This window comes from Brachyistius frenatus, unplaced genomic scaffold (assembly GCF_029030835.1).
Source record: "Brachyistius frenatus isolate BFR_SWC_R1_liver_20210118 unplaced genomic scaffold, ASM2903083v1 Contig_4, whole genome shotgun sequence".
NCBI classification, from domain to species: domain Eukaryota; kingdom Metazoa; phylum Chordata; class Actinopteri; family Embiotocidae; genus Brachyistius; species Brachyistius frenatus.
In genome coordinates this window covers 4,562,687-4,583,932 of record NW_027210603.1, presented here as the reverse complement: position 1 = coordinate 4,583,932, position 21,246 = coordinate 4,562,687, and the positions used below count along the sequence as shown (strand labels likewise).

General features: G+C 41.2%; 2 protein-coding genes across 6 annotated transcripts in view; one reads left to right on the top strand and one right to left on the bottom strand.

Annotated features, from left to right (window-relative positions):
- Positions 1-21,246, bottom strand: part of tacc1 (transforming, acidic coiled-coil containing protein 1) — a 29,245-nt gene that overhangs the window by 7,353 nt on the left and 646 nt on the right. Inside the window, exons 1-3 of one of the 3 annotated variants that reach the window (XM_069711551.1) lie at positions 6,372-6,935; positions 4,868-4,977; positions 482-1,856 (exon numbers count right to left, since the gene is read on the bottom strand). In XM_069711551.1, the coding sequence (XP_069567652.1) occupies positions 482-1,856; positions 4,868-4,977; positions 6,372-6,535 (1,649 nt within the window). In that variant the 5' untranslated portion in view covers positions 6,536-6,935. Of the gene's footprint in view, positions 1-481; positions 1,857-4,867; positions 4,978-6,371; positions 6,936-21,246 lie in introns of those variants that run through there. The other 2 variants (XM_069711560.1, XM_069711568.1) reach the window with 2 other exon arrangements.
- aggf1 (angiogenic factor with G patch and FHA domains 1) lies at positions 35-17,156 on the top strand. 3 transcript variants are annotated; one of them, XM_069711584.1, is made up of 16 exons: positions 35-89; positions 11,417-11,472; positions 11,718-11,917; positions 12,440-12,539; positions 12,634-12,818; positions 13,000-13,131; positions 13,251-13,451; positions 14,170-14,608; positions 14,773-14,881; positions 15,163-15,214; positions 15,301-15,402; positions 15,486-15,651; positions 15,728-15,807; positions 15,892-16,019; positions 16,110-16,209; positions 16,304-17,156. In XM_069711584.1, exons 3-16 carry the CDS (start codon positions 11,726-11,728, stop codon positions 16,550-16,552), a joined length of 2,235 nt encoding a protein of 744 aa, XP_069567685.1. In that variant the 5' UTR covers positions 35-89; positions 11,417-11,472; positions 11,718-11,725; the 3' UTR covers positions 16,553-17,156. The 3 variants fall into 3 exon arrangements, with proteins under 3 accessions (XP_069567685.1, XP_069567677.1, XP_069567693.1); XM_069711576.1 differs by lacking the exon at positions 35-89 and adding an exon at positions 11,250-11,331; XM_069711592.1 differs by lacking the exons at positions 35-89; positions 14,170-14,608 and adding exons at positions 11,250-11,331; positions 13,645-13,714.

The following is a 21,246-nucleotide window of genomic DNA, read 5'->3' as shown; positions in this document are numbered from 1 at the left end:
AAGATGGAGGATGAAAGGGGATAACGCAAGGAGCGGAGAGATTTTGATAAGGGGAACAAAAGATAGGGGCAAGAGACAAAGGAGAGCAGGTGAGTTACTGAAGGTGTTCAGCTCAGCATGTTAGACACTCAGCAGATTGCAAAGTTTGATCGTAAACACAGGATGCGGACAGACGTGGAAAAGCTGAAAATAGTCCAACCGCTGCAGCTAGAGGCTCTTTAACAGCCTATAAATAACCTGTCTGAAAATTGCATTAATGGTCAGAATGCAGTGTTAAGTGTTTGTGGTGTGTTCAAAGCATTATTTGGTGTGTATCCAACCACTATCAGATGTAAATAATTATATATTCAGCCCAGGAAAGAGGAAGATCAGAAGGGTAAATCTAAATGATAAAAGAGGGATATATGTTACAACCTCAAAACTGCAAACTCCTAGGACACAAAGGAAAGTTTTCCCTTTGCTGTAGATGTACGTGACAAACCTCTCTTTGCTTTTCTTGGGAATCTGCCTCGCTTTCTTCTCCCCGGGCGGCTGCCCTGCTTTCTCTTTGCTTCCGTCTTTAACTTTTTTTTCTGGCTGAGGGGTGCTACTGGACGAGTCCTCGGTGCTGACGGATTTAGAGGGTTTGAAAGGGTTCACAGAGTCGTCAAAATTGTCCGGGTCAAAGCTGTGGGAGGCCTTGGGGAGCACCGGAGAGCTGCTCATCTTGTTATTGCTCCCAAACGGATTGAAGTTTGGGTCGTCCCACTGACTCGGATCGAAGTTACATGTTCCAGTCTTAGGAATCGGAACGTCGTCCAGGTTCAGAGGTGCAGAAGTGTCTGACACTGGTAAAGAAGTCTCTGCAGTGGGATCTGAAACTGGTTCTGATACCATCATAGTCTGGGGAACTGGAACTGGTTCTGGTACTGGTACTGGTTGACAAAATGGTTCCACCACTGGTTGAGAATCAGTTTCTGACACTATGGGTTCTGGTGCAGGTTTGCTGGAGGCCTCTGACCCTTTGGGCCTCTGCTTCTTTGCAGCAAGTTTGCTGACTCTCTTTTTCCCGCCTAATTTCTTTGGAGGAGGCTTGCTAACCGTTTCCTCGTCCAGACCGAATTCCAGCATCACAGGCTTCAGCTCTGACAATGACTCCATCATTTCCACGTCAGCTTGTGATGCTGAGCTCGCCTCACAAACGGGCAACGAGCTGCCGAGCGGCTCCAGTCTGGGGAGAGAGCTTTGGCCGCATGGTGGAGGAGAGTTCTGGATTTTGGATCCGCCGCTGATAAAGGGGTTAAAGCTGTCATCCAGCTGGTCAGGGTCAAAGTTATATGTGGCATTGGGAACAGGAAGTTCTTGTTCCTTATGTGTTTCAGCGAGGTCATCCAGTGAAGCCTTCACTGTAAGAGATGGAGGTTTGAATTTTCTGGTTTTAGTATTTTGAGAGGTCTCTGCCTGGTCATGGAGGCTGTTGCACTGTGTCTCAGGTTCAGCAAGAGCTTTCTCCTCAGGGGGGTCTGGAGCTGAGAAGGCTGCAGGTTCGCTGCTCTGGACCAAGTCTGGTTCTGGGGTAGGAGCAGGACCTGGACCTGGAGCTGGAGCTGGAGCCGGAGCCGGATCTGGGACTGGATCTACAGTTAGGAGGGGGGTTGAGTCTTGGCATGACTCAGTCAGTTCCTTCAGTGAGGATGAATCTGGCACTGAGCCCAAGTCTTTTGGAAAGTGCTCTGTTTGTTCTTGTTCTACGGTCTGGGTGTTTATTTCTAGCGGCCCAGCCATGGTGGCTGCAGGCTCATCCTGACCCATGCTGTGTCTGAGGAAAATATCCTGATCCCCGGCGGTCACTATCAGGTTCTCCTCCTGCTCCAAGTCTGCAGAGTAAATGAGAGAAAAAACACCTGAATTATCCATAAAACAATATCAAATTTAAAGTTCAAACATACTTCTGGTGTCAGTGGTAATATCTCCAATCACATCTAACCTCAGATGTATGTGATATCTGATTGGCTCTCTGAAAGCATGTTAGTAGCCAGGCAACAGTTCCAGTTGCTGCTGTTGCCATGGTGACATTTTACTATGATGGCAACAACATCTGAATGAAGTTTTTGAAAGCCCCCCCAAAAAAGAGGTCTGTGATTTATCTTGTATTGCGTTGATGACAACAGGCACATTATGATGTAATTATTAGCTCCAAGGAACATTTTGACACTACGGCATATTTCAGTATGCCTGTCATAGGCACCGTATTCATCTCATATTATGTTGCTAGGAGACCAGCACAACCTGCTGTGTTTCTACCTACTTCCATTAACATTACCATGTCTTCAGAGCGCCATTTCAAAACAGTCTTTCACTTGAACATGCCCATGCAAACATGTCCTCATCCATATCTTATAGTGGCTGACGATGAGGTGCCAAATGATTCAGCCAACAAACACACAGGACCTAGTGCCTAAAATATGCCTAGTTTCATTGTGCCTGCTCTCACCAGCTCCAACCATCTCCACCTCCCCTGAAACAATTAATCCCTTACTTTTTAAAATCCTGGTTCTGTGTCCCGCTTCTGTGTTTCCATCCAAGTGAAACATGACGACATAAACATGGAGGCTATATTCACCTCCGTCACTCTCGTGTTTCGTGTTTGTGTAGAGGCACAGTAAGGGTAAGTCTCACTCAGCTGCATGCCTGTTGGCATCGTACACAAATCATGTGTTCTAACGTGAGAGATAAAATGAACAGTTTTGCATGTCTGTAGCATTCCATTAAGATCGACTTTTCTAATATTGTGTGAGTAAAAAGTATCATGTACCTGTGCGTAACAGTTGTTTTGAGTCAAACAGTTCTAATGCACATTATGTTCATGATTATCATTATTTTATTGTTTAGCCAAGCCATTACAAAATAGTAGAAGTATTAACTCAAGTCAGAGATCAGTTTAGGCTCTTTGACTGCAAAGTCAAAGTCTTCAACTATTTAGATGAGACCAGAGTTCTGACGTTATAATTGTGCGCCTCCCCCAACCAGTCAAACTGCAGTTTGCATCCACATCTGTTAAGACTCATATAATATAGTTGGTGAAGAATTTGAAAGAATTTGGCCTCTAAAGCTGAATGACAGCAGATAATTCTCCAAAACTGAATGTTGTTGCAAAAAAAAATCTATAAATTTAAAGACATCTTCAATCTAACAGCGCAGAGGATCTTTACAATCAGCACAGTTTCAAGGTGAACACCCAAGATTAGTGTCACCGATTCAATGTGACCAAATACGGAATATGGTCACAATCTCCCAATGTGGTCCAGAGCTATGGTGTTAAATGATCACCGGAACATTTTGATGTCACAGGAAAGTTGACCTTTGACATTTTGGATCTAAAATCACTTTACCATTTTATCCTAATAAACATTTACAACGTTACAAGTTTTTTCACAATAAGTGTATGAATTATTGAGTTATAGCCACAAACAAAGTTTTTATGTTACTTTGACAACTGACAATCAAATCTAATCTGTTTGTTCTTAAGTCAAATTGAACGTTTGCACCAAAACTGAAGGAATTCCCTCAAGCCCTCTTTCACAACAACGGTACGCATGGACAGACGAACCGAAAACAAAAAGCCTCTAGCCGTTGCTGTCAAAGGTGTGGAGGAATACAAAAAAATGTATAAACTGTAATCATGTATAGACTAAAGCTGGGTGGTGGCCACAGACAAACACAAACCATAACATGTTTACATTTAAATAATTTTCAACTTCTCCAACAGCTGCAGGAAGGTACGTTTGCAGTTTAAACAAAAGTGAACTCCCTCTTTGCAGCACACATTGGCCTTTTCAACATCCACTTCTAGAAAATGTTGTTGGAGCTGTTCTACAGGAAATAATTTATTCCCAACAAAAAAGCAACTGCCTCACATCAATGCATGGGCTCCTAAAAACCTCCTTGATAAACAAGCAGCATGATGGTTTCAGCCTGATTACAGGCTTTGTTCAGTCACTCCCCTCATGGTGACCTCTATCAGTGACCTCTACAAAGCAAACCAAAGCTTTTGTTGAACCTGTTGAATTCCAGAGCAAAGGCCATTCCCACACTTAGTTATAGGCTCTGCCTCTTAGTGATTCAAATGACAATGACAGTGGTTCAGCCATCATCACACCCAAAACCCAGAAATCCCTGCTCAGTGTGCATAGCGGCTTACATACCAAGCATGCAGAGCATGTTTTGCTGTCTGCTTAGGTATAACCTAACCACAGTTACCTGTAACTAAACAGTGTTTTATGCATTTGTTAACATGTTTGTATAAAACATAAGAAATCTGAACACTTAAACAACCTGTCATCATCCTCAGTTTTAAAAGGGAGATATATCTGTACTGAAAGCTGAAAGGCAGTAGGTAGGTACATTCCTGAAATGACAGCATCTGTATCCAATTACTCTGGCATGGTGAACGTGATACACCACGCACACAGTTCAGACATAGAAAGTCATATATGACCAAATGTGCTGTTTAAAATTCTCATTTTAACATAAAAAGATTACTTAGTTAAAACAATGTAGACAAGTTTCCTTCTTTTGTTAACTATCAAGATAAACCCACGTGTGCAACATCAAAAAGAGTCTTGTTTCCATGGCAACTCCAAGGAGAGACCCTGTCTGTCTGTGTGTACTTTGACAGGCAGTTCCTCTGATTTGTTGTGTGTTTGAAATGTTAAGGAGAGCCTTCATCTAGCCTGCCTTGTTACAATGATTAGGTCTTGGACAGCCTGTCAGCTGACTCTCTCTCTCTCTCCCTCTCCCTCTCCCTCTTCTTCTCCCTCTTCTTCTCCTTCTCCCTCTCCCTATCTCTGTCTGTTTGTTGTTGCTCTGCTGAGCAGGTGGATCTCACCTGCTTTGTCTGCATCAGTGTTGTTGTTCTCCAGCTCTCCCGGGATGGTCGGAGGGGCACGGGCGGGACTTGCTGCTTCAGGAGTACCAAAATGACCCTCTGAGTCAGAGCTGTGGCAGGCGGTGAAAAAGACATGGAAATGAGAGCATGAACTTTTCAAGCATTCAAAACAAGGGAAAGGAGGACAGAACAATTCTTACATAACTGAGGATTAGCGATCATGTTACAAAGAAGGAGAGTGGGAGACAGAAAGACTGGTGATGCCCAAAAGCAAAAGAGTGAATCAGCAGTGAACAGCAACAGACCAGCATAAACAGAACTGCAATATATGCAAGTACAGTAGAAGAACAAATGAGTTTGCACTTTGTTGTAAAGTAAACCACTGTTATCCTTCATCAGTGGCGTTTCCTTTTGTATGCTGCTATGTTTGAATTCTTATTTGAGGCCTGAAGATGAAGAATCAGTACCACTGATCCACACGATATTACAACACTGCCAGTCATGTTTTAGATTTCAGATTGAAGGATACTGGATAACTAAAATCATACATTACATTTGCTTTAATTTTTACCATGTGCAATAAGACTTTCGAAGTCTTTACTGTCCCAAGTCCATCTGCAGTGCATCTTAATTTCTCCTATGTTTTTGTGTGTGTCTTGGTGTCAACACTATCTGAGTTGAGGAGGGAGAGTAAACTACAGATAAAGTAAAAGATATGTTGAGGAAGAGGAAGTACTTGTAGGGCAGCCTACGATTTCCTGTTACATTGTAACAACCATACAGCATGAGGTATGAGAAACACAAGCTGTAAATGATGTATTCATTTATGTCAATATGTGAACACTGCAACAGAATAGAGTTATATAAAGATCCTTTTTCATCATCAGCCTGTGGTTTGAACTTCACAGCAGAGCAGCATTCAGTTTTAGCCAATCACATCAGGAAGTCACATCACAGAGTAGTTAAATATTGATGTGACTCTGGTTAAATAATGACTGGATTTAATGACTAAACACTCCAAGGTACAGATACAGTATCTGGTAAAGTGTGTGAAGTCAACACTTCAAAAAAATATTGTGGATCTTTGTGTCTACTTCAAATAATGGCCAAGATAACATGAAAGCAGACACGAGGAGCAGACGCAGGGAGGCCTTGATGACTTGAGCATGTGTCAGCTTTGTGTGTCACTTCATTTAACAACAGCGTACCTGACTGCAGTGTTATTTTCTGTATAGAAATGAAGATGTGTCTGTGAGGCTCAGAAAAACATTCAGACGCTGTGACAGTTCAAACCACAGCCGTGGTGACAAACGTGTCAGCTCTGCACGACAACAAAACAAAATGTCGACACATAGAAGGCAACAGATATGTTTTTCTCATTTTATCCTCTGTCCCGTTCATCGAACCTTTAAAATATCAGAGATTCAACCTGACAGTTGGTCACATGTAGAAATCCTCCAGTAGAAACAGTCAGAGACTCTCAGGGCTCTAGCCCAACACTTGCCTGCAGCCTTGAGATCTCTCCTCCTCCTCCTCTTCCTCTTCTCTCCCTTCATATTGTTCTCTCTCCTCGTTGGCCTCCTGCCCTTCTTCATCCTCCTCTCCCTCTGCTCCTCTCACCGCCGTCCACGTCCATTTGGCCCATGACACAGGTGACAGCCAAGACATCACTCCTTATTGCACGGGGGTCCCTCAACCCTCTGTCGACTCACTGATGGCCAAGGATTAGTTTCCAGCCCTCGACTGATCCTTTTCTGTGAGACTTTTCCTCAGATTTCCACCGTGTCAGAAGCTCTCACATCTTTCCACAGAGCTCCTCTCTTCACATTAGCCTTCAGTTTCCCATGAAGGGAAGGAGACATTTCTTTTCCACTCGCCTACCTATATTATTACTCTCAAAATCACAAAGACCTGAGCTGCCTTCTCAATCTCCCCTGTTCTTTTTTCCAGTCACACTCTCTCCCTCTGCCTCTGTGGCAGAATACCTCAGCTCTGATCAGCTGGTTTCTCAAATGCTGTGCTCACTCTCTCCTCTTCTGAATCTCCTCCAACCTCTCCCCTCCACCTCTGAACAGCTCACTGATTGAAAATGCGGCGGGGGAGGCAGGAAGCTAAAAGCTCTCAGTATGAATGCAGCTTTTCTTTGCTCTGCTAAACAAGTTCCCCTGTGGTTGAAGAATGGTACGTCCTTGTCTGACTGCTCTTCCATTCTGAAACAGAAGGAGGGAGTTGTAAAACAAACACAGAGGGAGGAGGGAGGTGGAGGAGGTGGAGGAGGAGCTAAACTGTTGGGGCTCTACATTTTATAGTCCAGAGAGGGGTTAGGAATGTGGGGCTGGATCTTAAAGCCTCCGTTGCCCCCCAGGCAGTTTAACAGTTAACTGTTTCTCCCATCCAGTGGCAGGCAGGCATGCCTGACCAGGGGAACCAGTTCTGCTGAAAAGCCCCAGGAGATCTTCTGTACCTGGCTGAATTCAATTTGTCTGAAGTAGTTCAGACCCCTAAATCTGCAGGGAACCACGGCTTTAAACACATTTAGTTATGGATGGTAAAAACCTCCATTGTAGTATTTTACACAGGTAAATTATGAATATCATCAACTAACAGGGAGGGAGAGAGGGCACGACATCGCTCATGATATGTGTCTGAAATACCTCAATAGCACAACAAAGTGTACTGTGGGATAACTAATACAACCAAAAAAGGCCACATACATCCAATAATATACATTCAAGCCTCCAAACAGAAACCTTACAATATACTAGGAATGTCTAATGGAAAAAGAACCCATATGTACTTTAGCCACTGCTTCAAAGGTGGTTCATATTGGAGTCAGAATTAGCAGCAATAATCAGATGAATGATGGCAACCAATGATTATCATATTTAAATTAATCAACAGGTGATTTCCCTGACAAACTGATTTATTTTGAGGACCTTAAAATGTCGATAAAATATTGAAGAATGTGGTTTTTTTTTTCACAGTTTAGATAAACAAAGCAAGAAATCTTATCAATTTTAAGCTTAAACTGGCATTTTTGGAGAATGATTAAAAAGGACTAACTGATAGATTTTTTTTTTTTTTGTTCAGCTCTAATAAGTTATAAGACAAATCTAAATTGCCACTTTGACATGTAAGTTTTGCTTTATTTTCAAAACTTACAGAGCTCAGTGGTGGGCATAACTTAGAGATTTTGCAGGTGGTTCAGTCAGTGAAGTGAAGACTCAGACATCGCATGACAAACTGTATGTAAAACAAGGGACAGCATACACAAGCTTTGTATTTGACACACGCAGTACAGTTACAGTACATAGGAGGTTGACAGATCCCTGTGTAAATATTAACCATGCAGCAGTTTATGGCAGCCGTGTTTGCAGACTTGGTTAAATCATGTTTTCTGTTCCTTTTTTAACAACTGTTGCAAAATCATTTCCCTTTTTTGTTGCGAGTCTTTTGTCATAACATGATATTACATCCTGTGTGCGTTGTGTTTGAGGACTCCAGTGCCAGAAACTCAAGGCTTGGCTGTGCAGCAGCAGCGAAACTCCTCCCAAATTCCCATCAAGGAGCAGACACACGTCCCTCAGTCAGGCTCAGAGTTTCCACACTGGACCAGAAAGGGTGGAGTTTGTCCTCTGCCCACTTATTTCATTGTCTGGGTCTGGTGGAGCTTGTGGCTGGAGTGAGAGTTGAGACTATCAGGCATTAATTGTGGGCACGGAGTGGTTAAGGGGTGGTACAAAGAGAATATCACTGGAGCATAAGGAACTATTAGTGAGCTCCAGGTTTCAGGTTTTTTAAATTACTGAGTTGCAGTAAAGCCCCTCAGCAGCTCAGCTCCCACAATTTGTAACGTCTTGCTGTAAGGACTTTAATGTGTTAAGTGCCATGAAATAACCTATGTTGTGATTTGGCGCTATAGAAATAAAGTTGAATTGAATTGAATTTAGGTAATCCTTGATCTATTCCAATGTCATATTTTATTAATAGAAAAAGCTAAAAGACGTGACAACCCTAAAGTGGAAGGAAATAATGGTGTGTTTCTGGAATCAGTTGTGTTTTTATATGAATAAATTGGAATTAAAAAGCGCATTAAAGCTATTATTTTCATGGATTCACTTATTTCAAATGGCTTCTTCCAACAGTGGTGAGGGGTCACTGACAATACATAGTAACCAGGTATAAACATAAGTAAGGGTTTCCATTTCTTTAATATAATAATAAATAAATAAATAATAATAATACTTTTTTTTTGTCTGTTTTTGAAAGCCAATCTAAAAACACTGAACTGACAGTCTTTTTATTTTTCCGTCTCCAGAATACAAGTGGTCCTGCTCACAGAAGAGAGCTTGAGGACCAGTGCTTTTCTCGTCTAAAAATGGCATCAATAAACATCAGTAGGCAGATCTCCAGATTATCTCCAGATAAAAGACCACCCCAACTCTTAAAGGCTGCTCTGCCACCAGCACCACAGACCCCAGAGCTCCACCAAAATCCAAACATAGCTCAAAAAGAGCTCAGATTTCAAAGGCAGTGGGAGGAACCCGAAAGACATTTTTAAGTAAACAAAAAGTCACCAGAAGCATAGCAATCTGGGTTCCTTAGCTGACACATCAACTGCATTTCTGCCTGTAAACATGTGACTAATGACACATGTATGTTTAGTCTCCGTGTCATTGCGGATTAACATGCAGTAGCAAGTGTCTAAAAGAATGAAGAGATAAAATGTGCAAACTGTGTAATAAAACTTTAAATACTTTCTCATCATAAATAGAGAAGGAGACAATAGCAGAGCCACAAGATTATATAACAGCCCTTCCTGTGGAGCCTAAAATAAGTGTAGACACAGAGAGATGGCATGTCACCGCAAACTAACTGAATGCATCAGATATTCCTGGAAATAAACGAATGTAAAAAGAATAAGGCAGAAAGGGCAGGAGAGGAGCTGACAAGACAACAAAGTGTACGGAAGTGAGTCAAAATGTGACCTGAAGAGTGTGTGTTTGAGGAACAGAGGGCGAGGAAGGACGAGTCAGATGTATTAACAGAGGTGATGCAGTAGCACAGTAAAGTTCTTCTGCCTTGTGAGGGAGACTTAGATGTCAGCACTCAAACATCAAATAAAGAGGCTCTAAGTGGCACAAACTGAACAATGTGACATGAATATTTGTGAACTAGCAGCAAAACTACAAACAGCAATAAGTTATGAGTGTAAGTACGTTCTCCAGTCACAAAACTACTGTAAATACCACACCATTCCTCTCATAAGTCTGCTTAGCTGAACTGTCAAATCAGTGTTCTGCAATGACATCTAGTGGTCAAAGAGCGTAATGACACCCCGATAGTGGACCCTAACCATTGCTGGGATAATATCCTGATAACAATTAAATATCATCAGTTGAAATACTTCACTTTCAAAGTTTATACACGAAACACCAAAATTAACAAACTACCTAAAATTAACAAATGATAAACATTACATGACGTACTTGTGGACAGTATAAACACCATTCATATTCAACAGGCTCAATGTTGCAGAGGGGTATTAATTTGCATATAACATATAACTATACTTAATCCATAATGTCCTCTACTGCATTATTAAGCCCATGATAATGACATGTACATATGAGTTGTATGATGTATTAAAGCCTGTTAAATTTATTTCCACGGTATGCTGTAACCCAACTATTACAAACACAGGCTACAATCTAATTTGAAAATGCTCAGTAATGTAAACTAATCGGCCATAAATAATCGTATTACAACAATTATTGTATCATTTCTGAAAATACTTGAGCTAATTTCCATAACATCTAGGGCAAAAAATAACAACCCCTGGTAGTGCAGTCTTTTGGTATGCAGCCTTACTTCTATTTATTCCAACGGATTTTATAACATTGTCATAACTACACACAGGTACAAATTTAGAAACTACTGGAGAACCACTAAAAGAATTACAAAAAAAAAGTTACAATCTAAAAAAAATAAAAATAATTTACCTCTAATTATATTTCAAGTATTAAGAAGTCTCCACTTAAGTCAAGATAATCAGCATGTAGGTGTACATCACACATTTTCTATAAGGAATGCTTCTCTCTTTATTCAGTCTCTATACTATCAATTATCTTGTCTGAACGCAGTGATACAAAATACCGAGTAGTGAAAAAGCAGCACTAACTGGACTCCATTATGAAACATTGTGCCCTCAAGAACATAAAGTACATTTCATGAAAGCACAAACAGAAAGTAAGCGGAGGAAAAGACAGGCTGATTTAGTGGCAAATAACAATGACCACGCTTCGCCTTTATGTGGCGGTAGAGTTCTTAATGGTGTGGCCGCTCGACGGAGGAGAGGTCCGTCACACCCGAAGAAGAACAAGTACTTCCGCCGTGACGTAGATAGCTAGTAGTAAACGTTGGTCGCGAGCAGGGTGGACTGTAAAATATCAACATTTATAACTGTAACTGTCTAATTATCCTAAAAACATGTACTCGGCTGTGTCGAACATGCAGCGTGGTTACAAGATGTCTATTTTCAACTTTCAGGTCGGTTCATGTGCCACGCTGACAGGAAATTCAGTGCCGACAAGACGAAGCAAAGGGTAAGAAGACAAATGTAATGTCAGCATCTGCTTTTATGTAGTTAATATGTACCTATTTAAAGTTTCTGAAGGTAAAGGGCTTCGTCGACTATTTTATATTTAAGTATTTTTTTGCAAACTGTTATCTTCTTTGCGTTGAAAGAATGATTTACTTCCAGAAATAAGTGATTAGCAGACAGACGCGCTAGTTTCCGTTAGCTGTGGCTACTCTTCTAATGCTGATCGCTAAATGTCCTGGTGTTTAGTTTAACTCATGGACAACGAAGACGGGAACGGGGAGGAGGACGCGGAGCCTGAGGTGACCGAGCTCCGCCTGAAAGTAGACTCGTTGAAGCGGGAGCTGAAAGAGTGCAGAACCGAGCTGGCCAAGTTACAGAAGCAGCTGAGCCAGTCGGAAAGACTGCAGAGGAGCACAGAGAGCTACAACGAGGACCTGAGGAAACAGGTCAGTCAGTCCAGAAGAGCCTCCTATTATTATCTGTATCTATTTAACTCTACACGTGTGTCCAACAGGTCTCTAAGTTCAGTTTGTTGAACAGTAAAATGATGCCTGATTTGAAAAACAAAATAGCGTTTAATACATGAAAATAGAAACGTTAATTGCATAAGGAAGGCTTGTTATTCCTAGTGAAATCTCACGCATAGAACGTTTTCCTGTATTAAAATATAGTGGGACATTATTTATTTTTGTCTTATCACATAAAAATTTGGGAGAAAAAGTCTCCTTATTTTTTCCCCTTTAGGTTCCTGTTTTATTTCATTAAAGTGATCTGATTATTTATTTTTCTAAGTGGAGTGTAATTTTTTTCCCAGCATTTAAAAAAAAAAAAAAATCAGTTACGAAACTGCACAAAACTCTAAATAAATTTTTTGGGGGGGTTTATGAATTGTTACAAACCATCAAACTCTTTTGACTTTTACGAATATCTGGCAATTTAATTTATGTGAAAAAAATGCATCGCTGCAGGTTGACCAGCTGAGCGCGGAGATTCACAAACGGAAGAAGAAAGAGAAAGACAGAGTCAACACTGAAACCCAGACAGAAGAATATGTGTGGACAGAATCTGGTGAGTTACTATTGTACATACGTGAATTGAATTGGCAGATCACATCACTGATTTAAAATCTGTTAAAAAAAAATCTTTCAATAATCCTTTTCAGATTATTACAATTACTACTATGGAGACAACTCTCACAGCACAGAGGTGGCAGACACTCAGGAGAGCCTGAACGCAGCGGTGGATGCAGCAGATTGCAGCGAGTCAGCAGAGGTCTCAACACCACATGAAGCAGCAGCTGCAGATGTATCGGGTCAACCAGAGAGCAGTGTTGCAGTCACAACGGAGGTGTGTTTTATTAAAAAGTTATTATTAGCTGTGGCAATTATGTATTTGTTTTACTTTAGGAAAAAATGTATCTGCACTATTCTCAAATACTGAAATAAGAAGATGTTGTTAGGAATGTATAAATTGATTTTTATAAATTGTAATGTACATTATTACAGCACTATATATATGTCTGTTTTAGGATGGTGATGGAGGATCCATAGCTGATATGTTGAGGGCCACTGCTGAGCAGGCTATGACACAGACTGGGTTTGTCTTTGATGAGACCACTGGGATGTATTATGACCACAGCACAAGCTTCTACTATGACTCGGTTTGTCAACAGTATTTTTTTGTAAAGTTCATAGCAAAAGGAATTGTAGAAGCAATTTTTTTTTTTAACACATATTTTGTAATCGTGTCTTGTCTTACACATTCTTTTCTCTTCTTCAGGCCACTCAGTTGTACTATGATGCCAATACGGGCATTTACTATTACTACGATGCAGAGAGCGGACGATACCAGTTTCATTCCAGAATTGAGGTTCCTGCTGCACAGACGAGTGCAGATCCTTGTCAGGAGAAGAGTGCTGCTGAGAAAAAAGCCAGAAAGTTAAAGAAAGCGCTCAAGAAAGCATCACAACAGGATGATCGGGTACGTAACAACCAGATTTCTTATCCATGCATCGATCTGAAATTTTGTATTTGGTGTCTGTCAGTCGGCTTTTGATTCTGTAGTTTTCTTTAAAATCTTCACGACTTTGTTGGTCTCAGTCTTCAAATAGTTGAATTTTCCTGTTTGTATTAATGGAAGGCTAGTTGACTAAAAGACTATTCCTCTGACCCAGGTGCAAGATGTGACTAACTCTTTGGCTAAAATGAAGATTTCCTCTTACTGGAAAACTGCTTCTTACAGAGGTACAGCTTTTAATATTAACAAGCAAACCATTGAAATATTTTCATCCTGTTTGCCCTCACAATTAGAGAACTAAACAGTCCCAAAGCAATAATATATTTCCACTGCCTTCACTGTCATTCACACAAGCAGCAATTTAATATTCATACACTGACCCCAATAACTGTGTTGCCAGAATTAAAATCTGTTGTTTTAAGTTGTCAAACAACTGTTTACATGTATGAGGTGGACATTAGTTGCTCGACTCTGCCAACATTTTGCCACCAGTGCAAAGAAATCTGGCTGCAAAATAATATTTGGATCACTGAGGTTTTCCTGAAGTAATCTGGATAATGTCTTTGAAGACTGAGACCATGTATGAGAAGTCTGTGCCAAAAGATTCGGGAACTACTGTGCAAAGTCAGCTGACCTGCTGTCACTGGACATGGTAATCTCACTGCTGACTGTCTGATGGCAGGAACTGAAATTGGATGATATAAAGCAGGAGGAAGAAGAGACTGAGTGGTGTGAAAGGCAGACAACTAAGAGGAACACAGAATCACGGAAACGAAATCGAAGGTCTCGCAGTCCAGACGCGGCTCCACGTAAAAGAGACTCTTCGAAACGTCAAGAAGAGAGTGAGAAATCTTCGTTAAAGAGGAAAAAGCTGAAAAATGGCTCACACCATGATGACAAGAGAAAGTCCAGGAAGAAAAGGAAGAAATCTAAGTCAGCAAAGCGTAAGAAGAAAAAGGAGCAATGGAGCAACGAGTCAGAGGAGAACAGTGAACCAGAGGAAGGTGAGATCACAGAGTCTGAGAGAGAAGAGTGGGACTCTACACCCTCAAGTTCATCATCTTCGAGTTCCCCCTCAAAGGAAAGTTCAGACTCAGAAATGGAAACGCAGAGTCAAGAAGGTGAGATGAGAAACGGGTCGAGTTCAACTCATGTGGAGGGCACACATCATTCAATTACTTTTTCTACCAATTGGTTTAATCTGTTAATAACTTGAAGCTGTTATTTTGGCTTTCTGAGGCCGTCATGTTCCTGTGATAATGTAAAAGGTTTATTTTTCTCACAGCCAAAGACATTTGGCCTCCCTGTGTACGCGTGACCGTGGTCAGGTCTCCTCTGCTGCAGGTGGGCACTCTGTTCATAATCACAGCCGACTCTCCAGCCACCATCGGCAGGTTTGTGTTCTTTTCTCTGTTGTTGTATGGCAGCATGAGTTCCATCTCAGCACAAGATTTGATACTTTCATACCAAGCAAAAGCGAATGCGTGTTATTTTATAAATGGGTTCTCACAGGGAGAATTGTTAGTGTTAGTGCTCACATGGCTTGAAGCAAGAATGGAAAAGTTCACCTCTTTGCAAGATGACGAGTAGTCAATAAAAACAGGATGAATTGATCTCTTAGTTGTATAAAAGCTCAGCGACCTTCTTAAAGACAACATGCTGCCCTTCTCTGCAGAGAGAAAGATATGGACCACGCAATCCGAATTCCTGAAGTGGGAATCAGCAAGGTACCACTCTACAGGGATCAGAATAATTATTTTGTGTCATCCAGGGTTATGAGATGTTTTTAAATGTTAAATATATTTGGTTCCAGTTCCATGCAGAGGTGTACTTTGACCAGGAGCAGCAGAGCTACATGCTGGTGGACCAAGGCAGCCAGAACGGAACGGTCATCAACGGCAACCGAATCTTACAGGTCAGCATTTCATCTGTTTGTTAAATTAAACGGTAAAATCTTCAACTCGGCAGTGACGTCGTCAATAAATATTTCTTCTTCAGCCCAAAATCAAGTGTGAGCCACATGCACTGATGCATGGTGATGAGGTGAAGATGGGAGACACCGTGTTGTCCTTCCATATCCATTCAGGCACTGATACTTGCGATGGCTGTGAACCTGGTCAGGTGATGGCTCACCTCAGCAAGCACAGGAGAGAGGAGGCGACTGGTGAGTGAACAGTCATCACAAACAAAGACCGTTTTGCAGGTTCCTGAGTTGAAGTTATCATTGTTGTTCTCCGAAGGTCCTGCGCTCAGCAAAGAGGATAAAGAATCTCTGAGACAGAAGGAGCTGAAGCAGATGAAGGCCAGATATGGCCTGCAAGTAAGTGTTAAACTGGCTGCTTGTGATGAATTTTAATCCTTTTTTTTCATGAAGTCACTCATCTCTGCGCTTTTCTGTATACAGAGCAGCGAGTACGAGGAAACCAAAGCCCAGAAGAACCCTAAATACAAGGACCGAGCCGAGTCTCGACGACAGACGGTGGGCAGCGAGGGGGTTTTCCAGAGAGATGATGCACCAGCTTCTGTCCATGAGTACGTACTGTAAAGTGAGATTGACAGTAATTGCTACGGAAAGGAAATGGTGGATTCAAGTGATGAGTTTTGTGTCTCATTCTCTCAAAGGGAGATCAGTGAAGTCAATAAAGGTCGGAAGATGTTGGAGAAGATGGGCTGGAAGAAAGGAGAAGGGCTGGGTAAAGAGGGAACGGGGATAAAGAACCCGGTAAGATGATCTGCTGATTCTGTTGCTGGTTGTTCAGTTTTGATTTATCGTGAAAGAACAAAAATGATTTGATTTTCTTCTTTTGTCACCACAGATTGAACTGAAAATCAGAAAGTCTCAGTCAGGTTTGGGGGCAGGTGCCGCCATGTCTCTAGACAACGTGTCCTTGACGAGAACAAAGTCCCAGAAGAACTGGGAGAAAGCACGCGAGAGGTTCGCTGACTCGTGCCAGCCTGACATGCAGTCACCCAAAACACAGAAGAACAAGTCACCCAAAGCCTGGGTCAGATCTGAGGAGACGGAAACCACACAAATGAGCTCCGGAACCGGCGGCCAAAGTTAGGGTGAAATGAGTTTGAAAGCTGGGAGGTTTAAAGTGAGAGGAAGTGAAGTCCGCTTACTGTCATAGTTTATTTATTTACTCATCTGTCATCATGAGGAAACATCAGTGACGACTCCACCAGCCACTTCAATCTCAACTCATTTTCTCTCGCACCACTTTATACATAAGAGAACAGAAAATCACCAAAACTATTATGTTACCAGGATGTTTGTGTCAATGTAAAACACCATCAGCCTGTTGTTGAGTAACAGAATTTGTAAAATTCTCTTGCAGTGGTTGTGTACTCTGTCTTTGCCTCTCTGTGTGCAATGTTTGTTCAGAAAAACTCCCAAGAAGAGTGGCTGAGGGATTGAGCTGCTTCAGCGTTTCACGGTCCACTGTGTCTGCAGTTCGGCCCACAGTACAAAGAGAACATGATTCGCCTCACGCAAATATTGACACAGTGAAGCTGTATTTCTCACAATGACATCATACTGTGATGAGACAACTTGGGATCTGTTCAGGCAACACTGTAACTGATAATGTTAAAGCAGTCACAACTGCTCAGTATTAAGTGTCTCAAACTTGCTTTTTAATGAATGAAGCACATCAAATTTTGAATATGCTCAGCTTACTGTTTTTTTTTTTGTCTGTTGGACTCTGTGAGATCAGATAATGGTCATTGGCATGTTTTCTAAAAAGCACAGGGACATCCACATACTTGTAGTTTCAGTGATCAGACATATGTAACAGTCCATCTGTATGCAGCCTTATCTATGGGTTCATTTTAAGGGCGTGTGAATGTACAAGCTTGAGGCCAGTCTCACGCCAAATGTAAAAACAAATTGAAATCTATCTACAAGCTCAGTTTTCTAGTTATTTTAGGACACATAAAAATACAGTCTGTTACGTTTTGAACGTGTTCATACCGCAACATACAACTTCATAAATATTAAGTAATGCTGGAGAAGCAAAACTCCTCATTAATCACTCGTTCAGGAGAAAAAACACGTTTGAAGTCACTAATAAATCACCATCAAACTAGTGAGCGATTTGACTCACGTGATAATGTTGCTGTAACTCCTTGAGCTGGCTCGGCTGCTGCTCTTCTGACTTACAGTGCCACCCATTTTGATCGCCCCGTTTCTCCAATCGATGCACAGACCCCACGGCTACTGTGTATTTCCCTCAGCCAGTCCACATACTATGCAACACTCCTGTGCGACAGTTCGGTAGGTAACAGTGGTGCTCTGCTGTCAGATTTTCTTCTGTCTTGACAGGTGGGACCTCCCTCCTCTCCTCAGCTACTCTTTCAAGTCTCCTCCCTCAACTTAACTGCACTTACTTGAGCAAAGATTAGACTTGTGATACTGTAGTGTCATAAAATTGGGAGGGATTAGCTCGTGCCCTGTGTTGCCCTATTGTTTTGTGTAGAAAGTCTCAGTCATAAATAGATGTCATGAGATAAAGTGGGATGTGGCTCAGGGCCTACGACAGATCTGGCTTGACTAGTTCCTGACGTAGCAAGAGCAGTCAGGAAAACACGGGGCCGCTGTTCTTTCAAGTGCAGGCTATTCATAATGTATTTCTTTCAGAAGTTATGCAAAAATCTGCTGATTTAAGTTCAATACATGGCTTATTGTGTGGCAAACATAATATACTACGAATCTCTTCTCTTCTGTTTTGTTGGCCATTTTTCCTACTGTTCAACTGAAAGAGGTTTTATAACCTGTACAACATAAGCAGTGCCAATGCACATTAATCTAGCAGGAAGAAACTACTTTCACCTGTCATCCCCCAAAGTGAGAAAATGTAATCATTCCTGAGGCAACACCTTTTTCCTCGATTGAACTGTCACAAGCATGTGCGAACAAGTTCAGTTTGAGTCTGAGGTTGGAGCTTAAATAACATCTGGGTTATGTGATAGACAAGAAATTGTGTTCATAATTCCAGTTCCAGATAAGCTTCAGCCTGGAAAGCAATAAAACACATCTAAACAAACAAATCTACTTGAACAGGCATTTTGGATTCAAGAAGGTGGAAAAAGATACTTCTGTTCTATCATCACATCTATTTTGAGACACTTTTCAGAAAGATTTTGGTGTTAAACAAGGAAGATAGCTATCAAATATCGCCATCCTACTCTAGCTGAGGTGGTTTAACCAACCATAATCAGAGAAGTGTCTGATGTGATGAGAATTTTGAAAGTTAGAACCAACTGGAACATTTTTAGTCACTCAAACTTGCCATTGCAATCCTCACATCTCAGATAAAGGGGCCTTGTTTTCCACCCATTCTTGCTTTGAGCTGTAAACAGGTCAAAGGTCAGGAAGCAGGAAAAGGTCAAACCCTCTTTCATACCACACATTGCACCACATGCGTACACTCGGCCACAAAGACTTGTAAAAAACAGTGTTGGGAGCTTGATGGCGGAGATGAGTTGGACATTACTCGTAATCTGAACTAAATCAAATGAATTGATTCAGACCAATAACTTAATTTCTAAACTCAGGAAGTGAGTTGGTTTAATTACACGAAATTAATGAAATCATAACCAGGAAATAACAATAACTTCAACTAAATAGATGAAATCTAGTTGAATTCAATAAAATCTATTAAAACCAAAATAAATGTAACTATTATATAAACTATTGATTTATTTGAATTTAATTAATATAACAAAACTTAAAAAAACTCAAATGAAGTAACATTAATTTAATGGAATTTAATGAAAGAGGTAAAACTATTTAAATAGACTATCAAATAATTGAAGAATTTTGAATAAAATGAAATTCATTTACTAAATTAAAGTAATTTAATTATCAATAATTGGTTGTTTGAATAAACAATCAACAAAACCTAAATATCGTTAAATTATCAAACGTAAAATATTTTGTGAGCATGGTCTGATCTTAAAACAGTTTGGATGGACTGCTCAGGGGTCACAAACCAAAAAGATTTGGGACTACAGTGTTATAATCTCTTACACCAAACTAATAGTTGGGAAGACACAGTTGTCCAGACAATCAGGTTTATCATGATCCATCGCGGAGTGAGGCCTGACATCAATAGTAAACTGGTGCACTATAAGAATGTGTCGTCTTTGTCAGAGCGACCACAGGAATCAAACAGCTCCTCCATCATCATTCATCAGATGTAATTCATTTCATTCTGGTTAAGGGCTGTGTTACAAGCATCAGTCACGGAAGCATGTCATTTGTGAAAATATAGCTCAGAAATAGTTCAGTGAGGAACAAATCACAATGGATTCATTATTCAGAAGATTTGAATTGCACTTGCGTGTGTTTAAAACCTGTTGGGTGCATTGCATCGCTCAGAGCATTAACAATATCCTATTGAAATGTGTTGATCAGGGTGACTAACAGCTGTGCAGCTGAAAAAAGTCTTTGCGTGCAATATACAATGTATAAACATAGCAGCGAGCGGCGTGAGTGATCAAAGCCACAGAATGGAGACAATAGCTCTGCAGACAGATGGGAGCCCTTTCTCCATTATTGCATGTTATGAAGCATTTCTACTGCTAGGAAAATGCAAAAGAGTGATTTACAGATCAGGAGATGAAAGGAAAATGTAGCAGTACGAGAAGAGTCTAGATATGTACATTTTTGAAACACAATACAACCTTGTATTTTATTGTAAGTAACCAGTAACCAGACATACACAACTCACTTTCATTTCATTTTAGCCAGATCACAACTGTCTGCCCCAATCTGCAACTCTGATTGCAATCTCAGCCTGGCCCTGCCAGTCCATTGAGAGGCATGAGACCAGAAGTGACCAGTCTGAGGCACAGTCCTGTGTTGACTCAACACCCCCTCCCTACTTCCGCCTCAGCCAAGCCGCTCAGCCACGTCTGTCCACACTGCTAAATCTGAGCCTGCAGCACTTCTCCAACTCAAAACAGAGCCCTCTGGCAGAAAACACAATATCGTACGATTGAAAAACTTCATTGTGACTCAAAAGACAGGAGAGGAGGCGCCAGAAAGAGTTGACATGTTATCCAACTTGATATTTTTGACCAAGAGGAAATAGGACACATTCCAACCCTATTTCATTGCCAATATATTATTTCCCTAATGAAAGATATTCATACAGCATTTTGTGTTGAGGAGATTAGATGACAGTACAATATTTGGAAAACCAAATGTCTAGCAAAATGATAATTTGTGGAAAACATTTTGTAAATCTTGTTGAAGCTGTCATGCGGCTTCTGTTTCTGTATGTGAACGAGAACTGACCCCGCTATGCATGTTAAGCCATACGCTTCGGTCTAAATATCACATCCAGAACAAAATTCTTCTGCTCTGAACTGAATGGAAATTCCAACAGTTCTACGGCTTCCTCCCAGCAAGTGACTCACTCGAAGCCACTGTTGAATGTCTTCCACCCCTGGCCCTGTTTCTGCTCACAGCCAGAGCCTCTGGGTGTGTCTCCCTGTGACCTCATCTTCCCAGAAAATCCTACAGAAACCTCAGCGGCAGGACTGCCCACATGATGCAGCCTCTGGGCATGTTTGTCCACAATAACAAAGCAGGCAGTTTCTAGCAACAACCGCTCACTTGGATTACTACATCAACATCGCTGACTCTGGTGCCCGTTCATTCAACCAGAGCATCGGTCTCTGTGTGTAAATGTGTGTTTATACAGGCTGGTTACTGCTGCTGGCTGGGAGAAGTTCAACAAACCAAACTTTC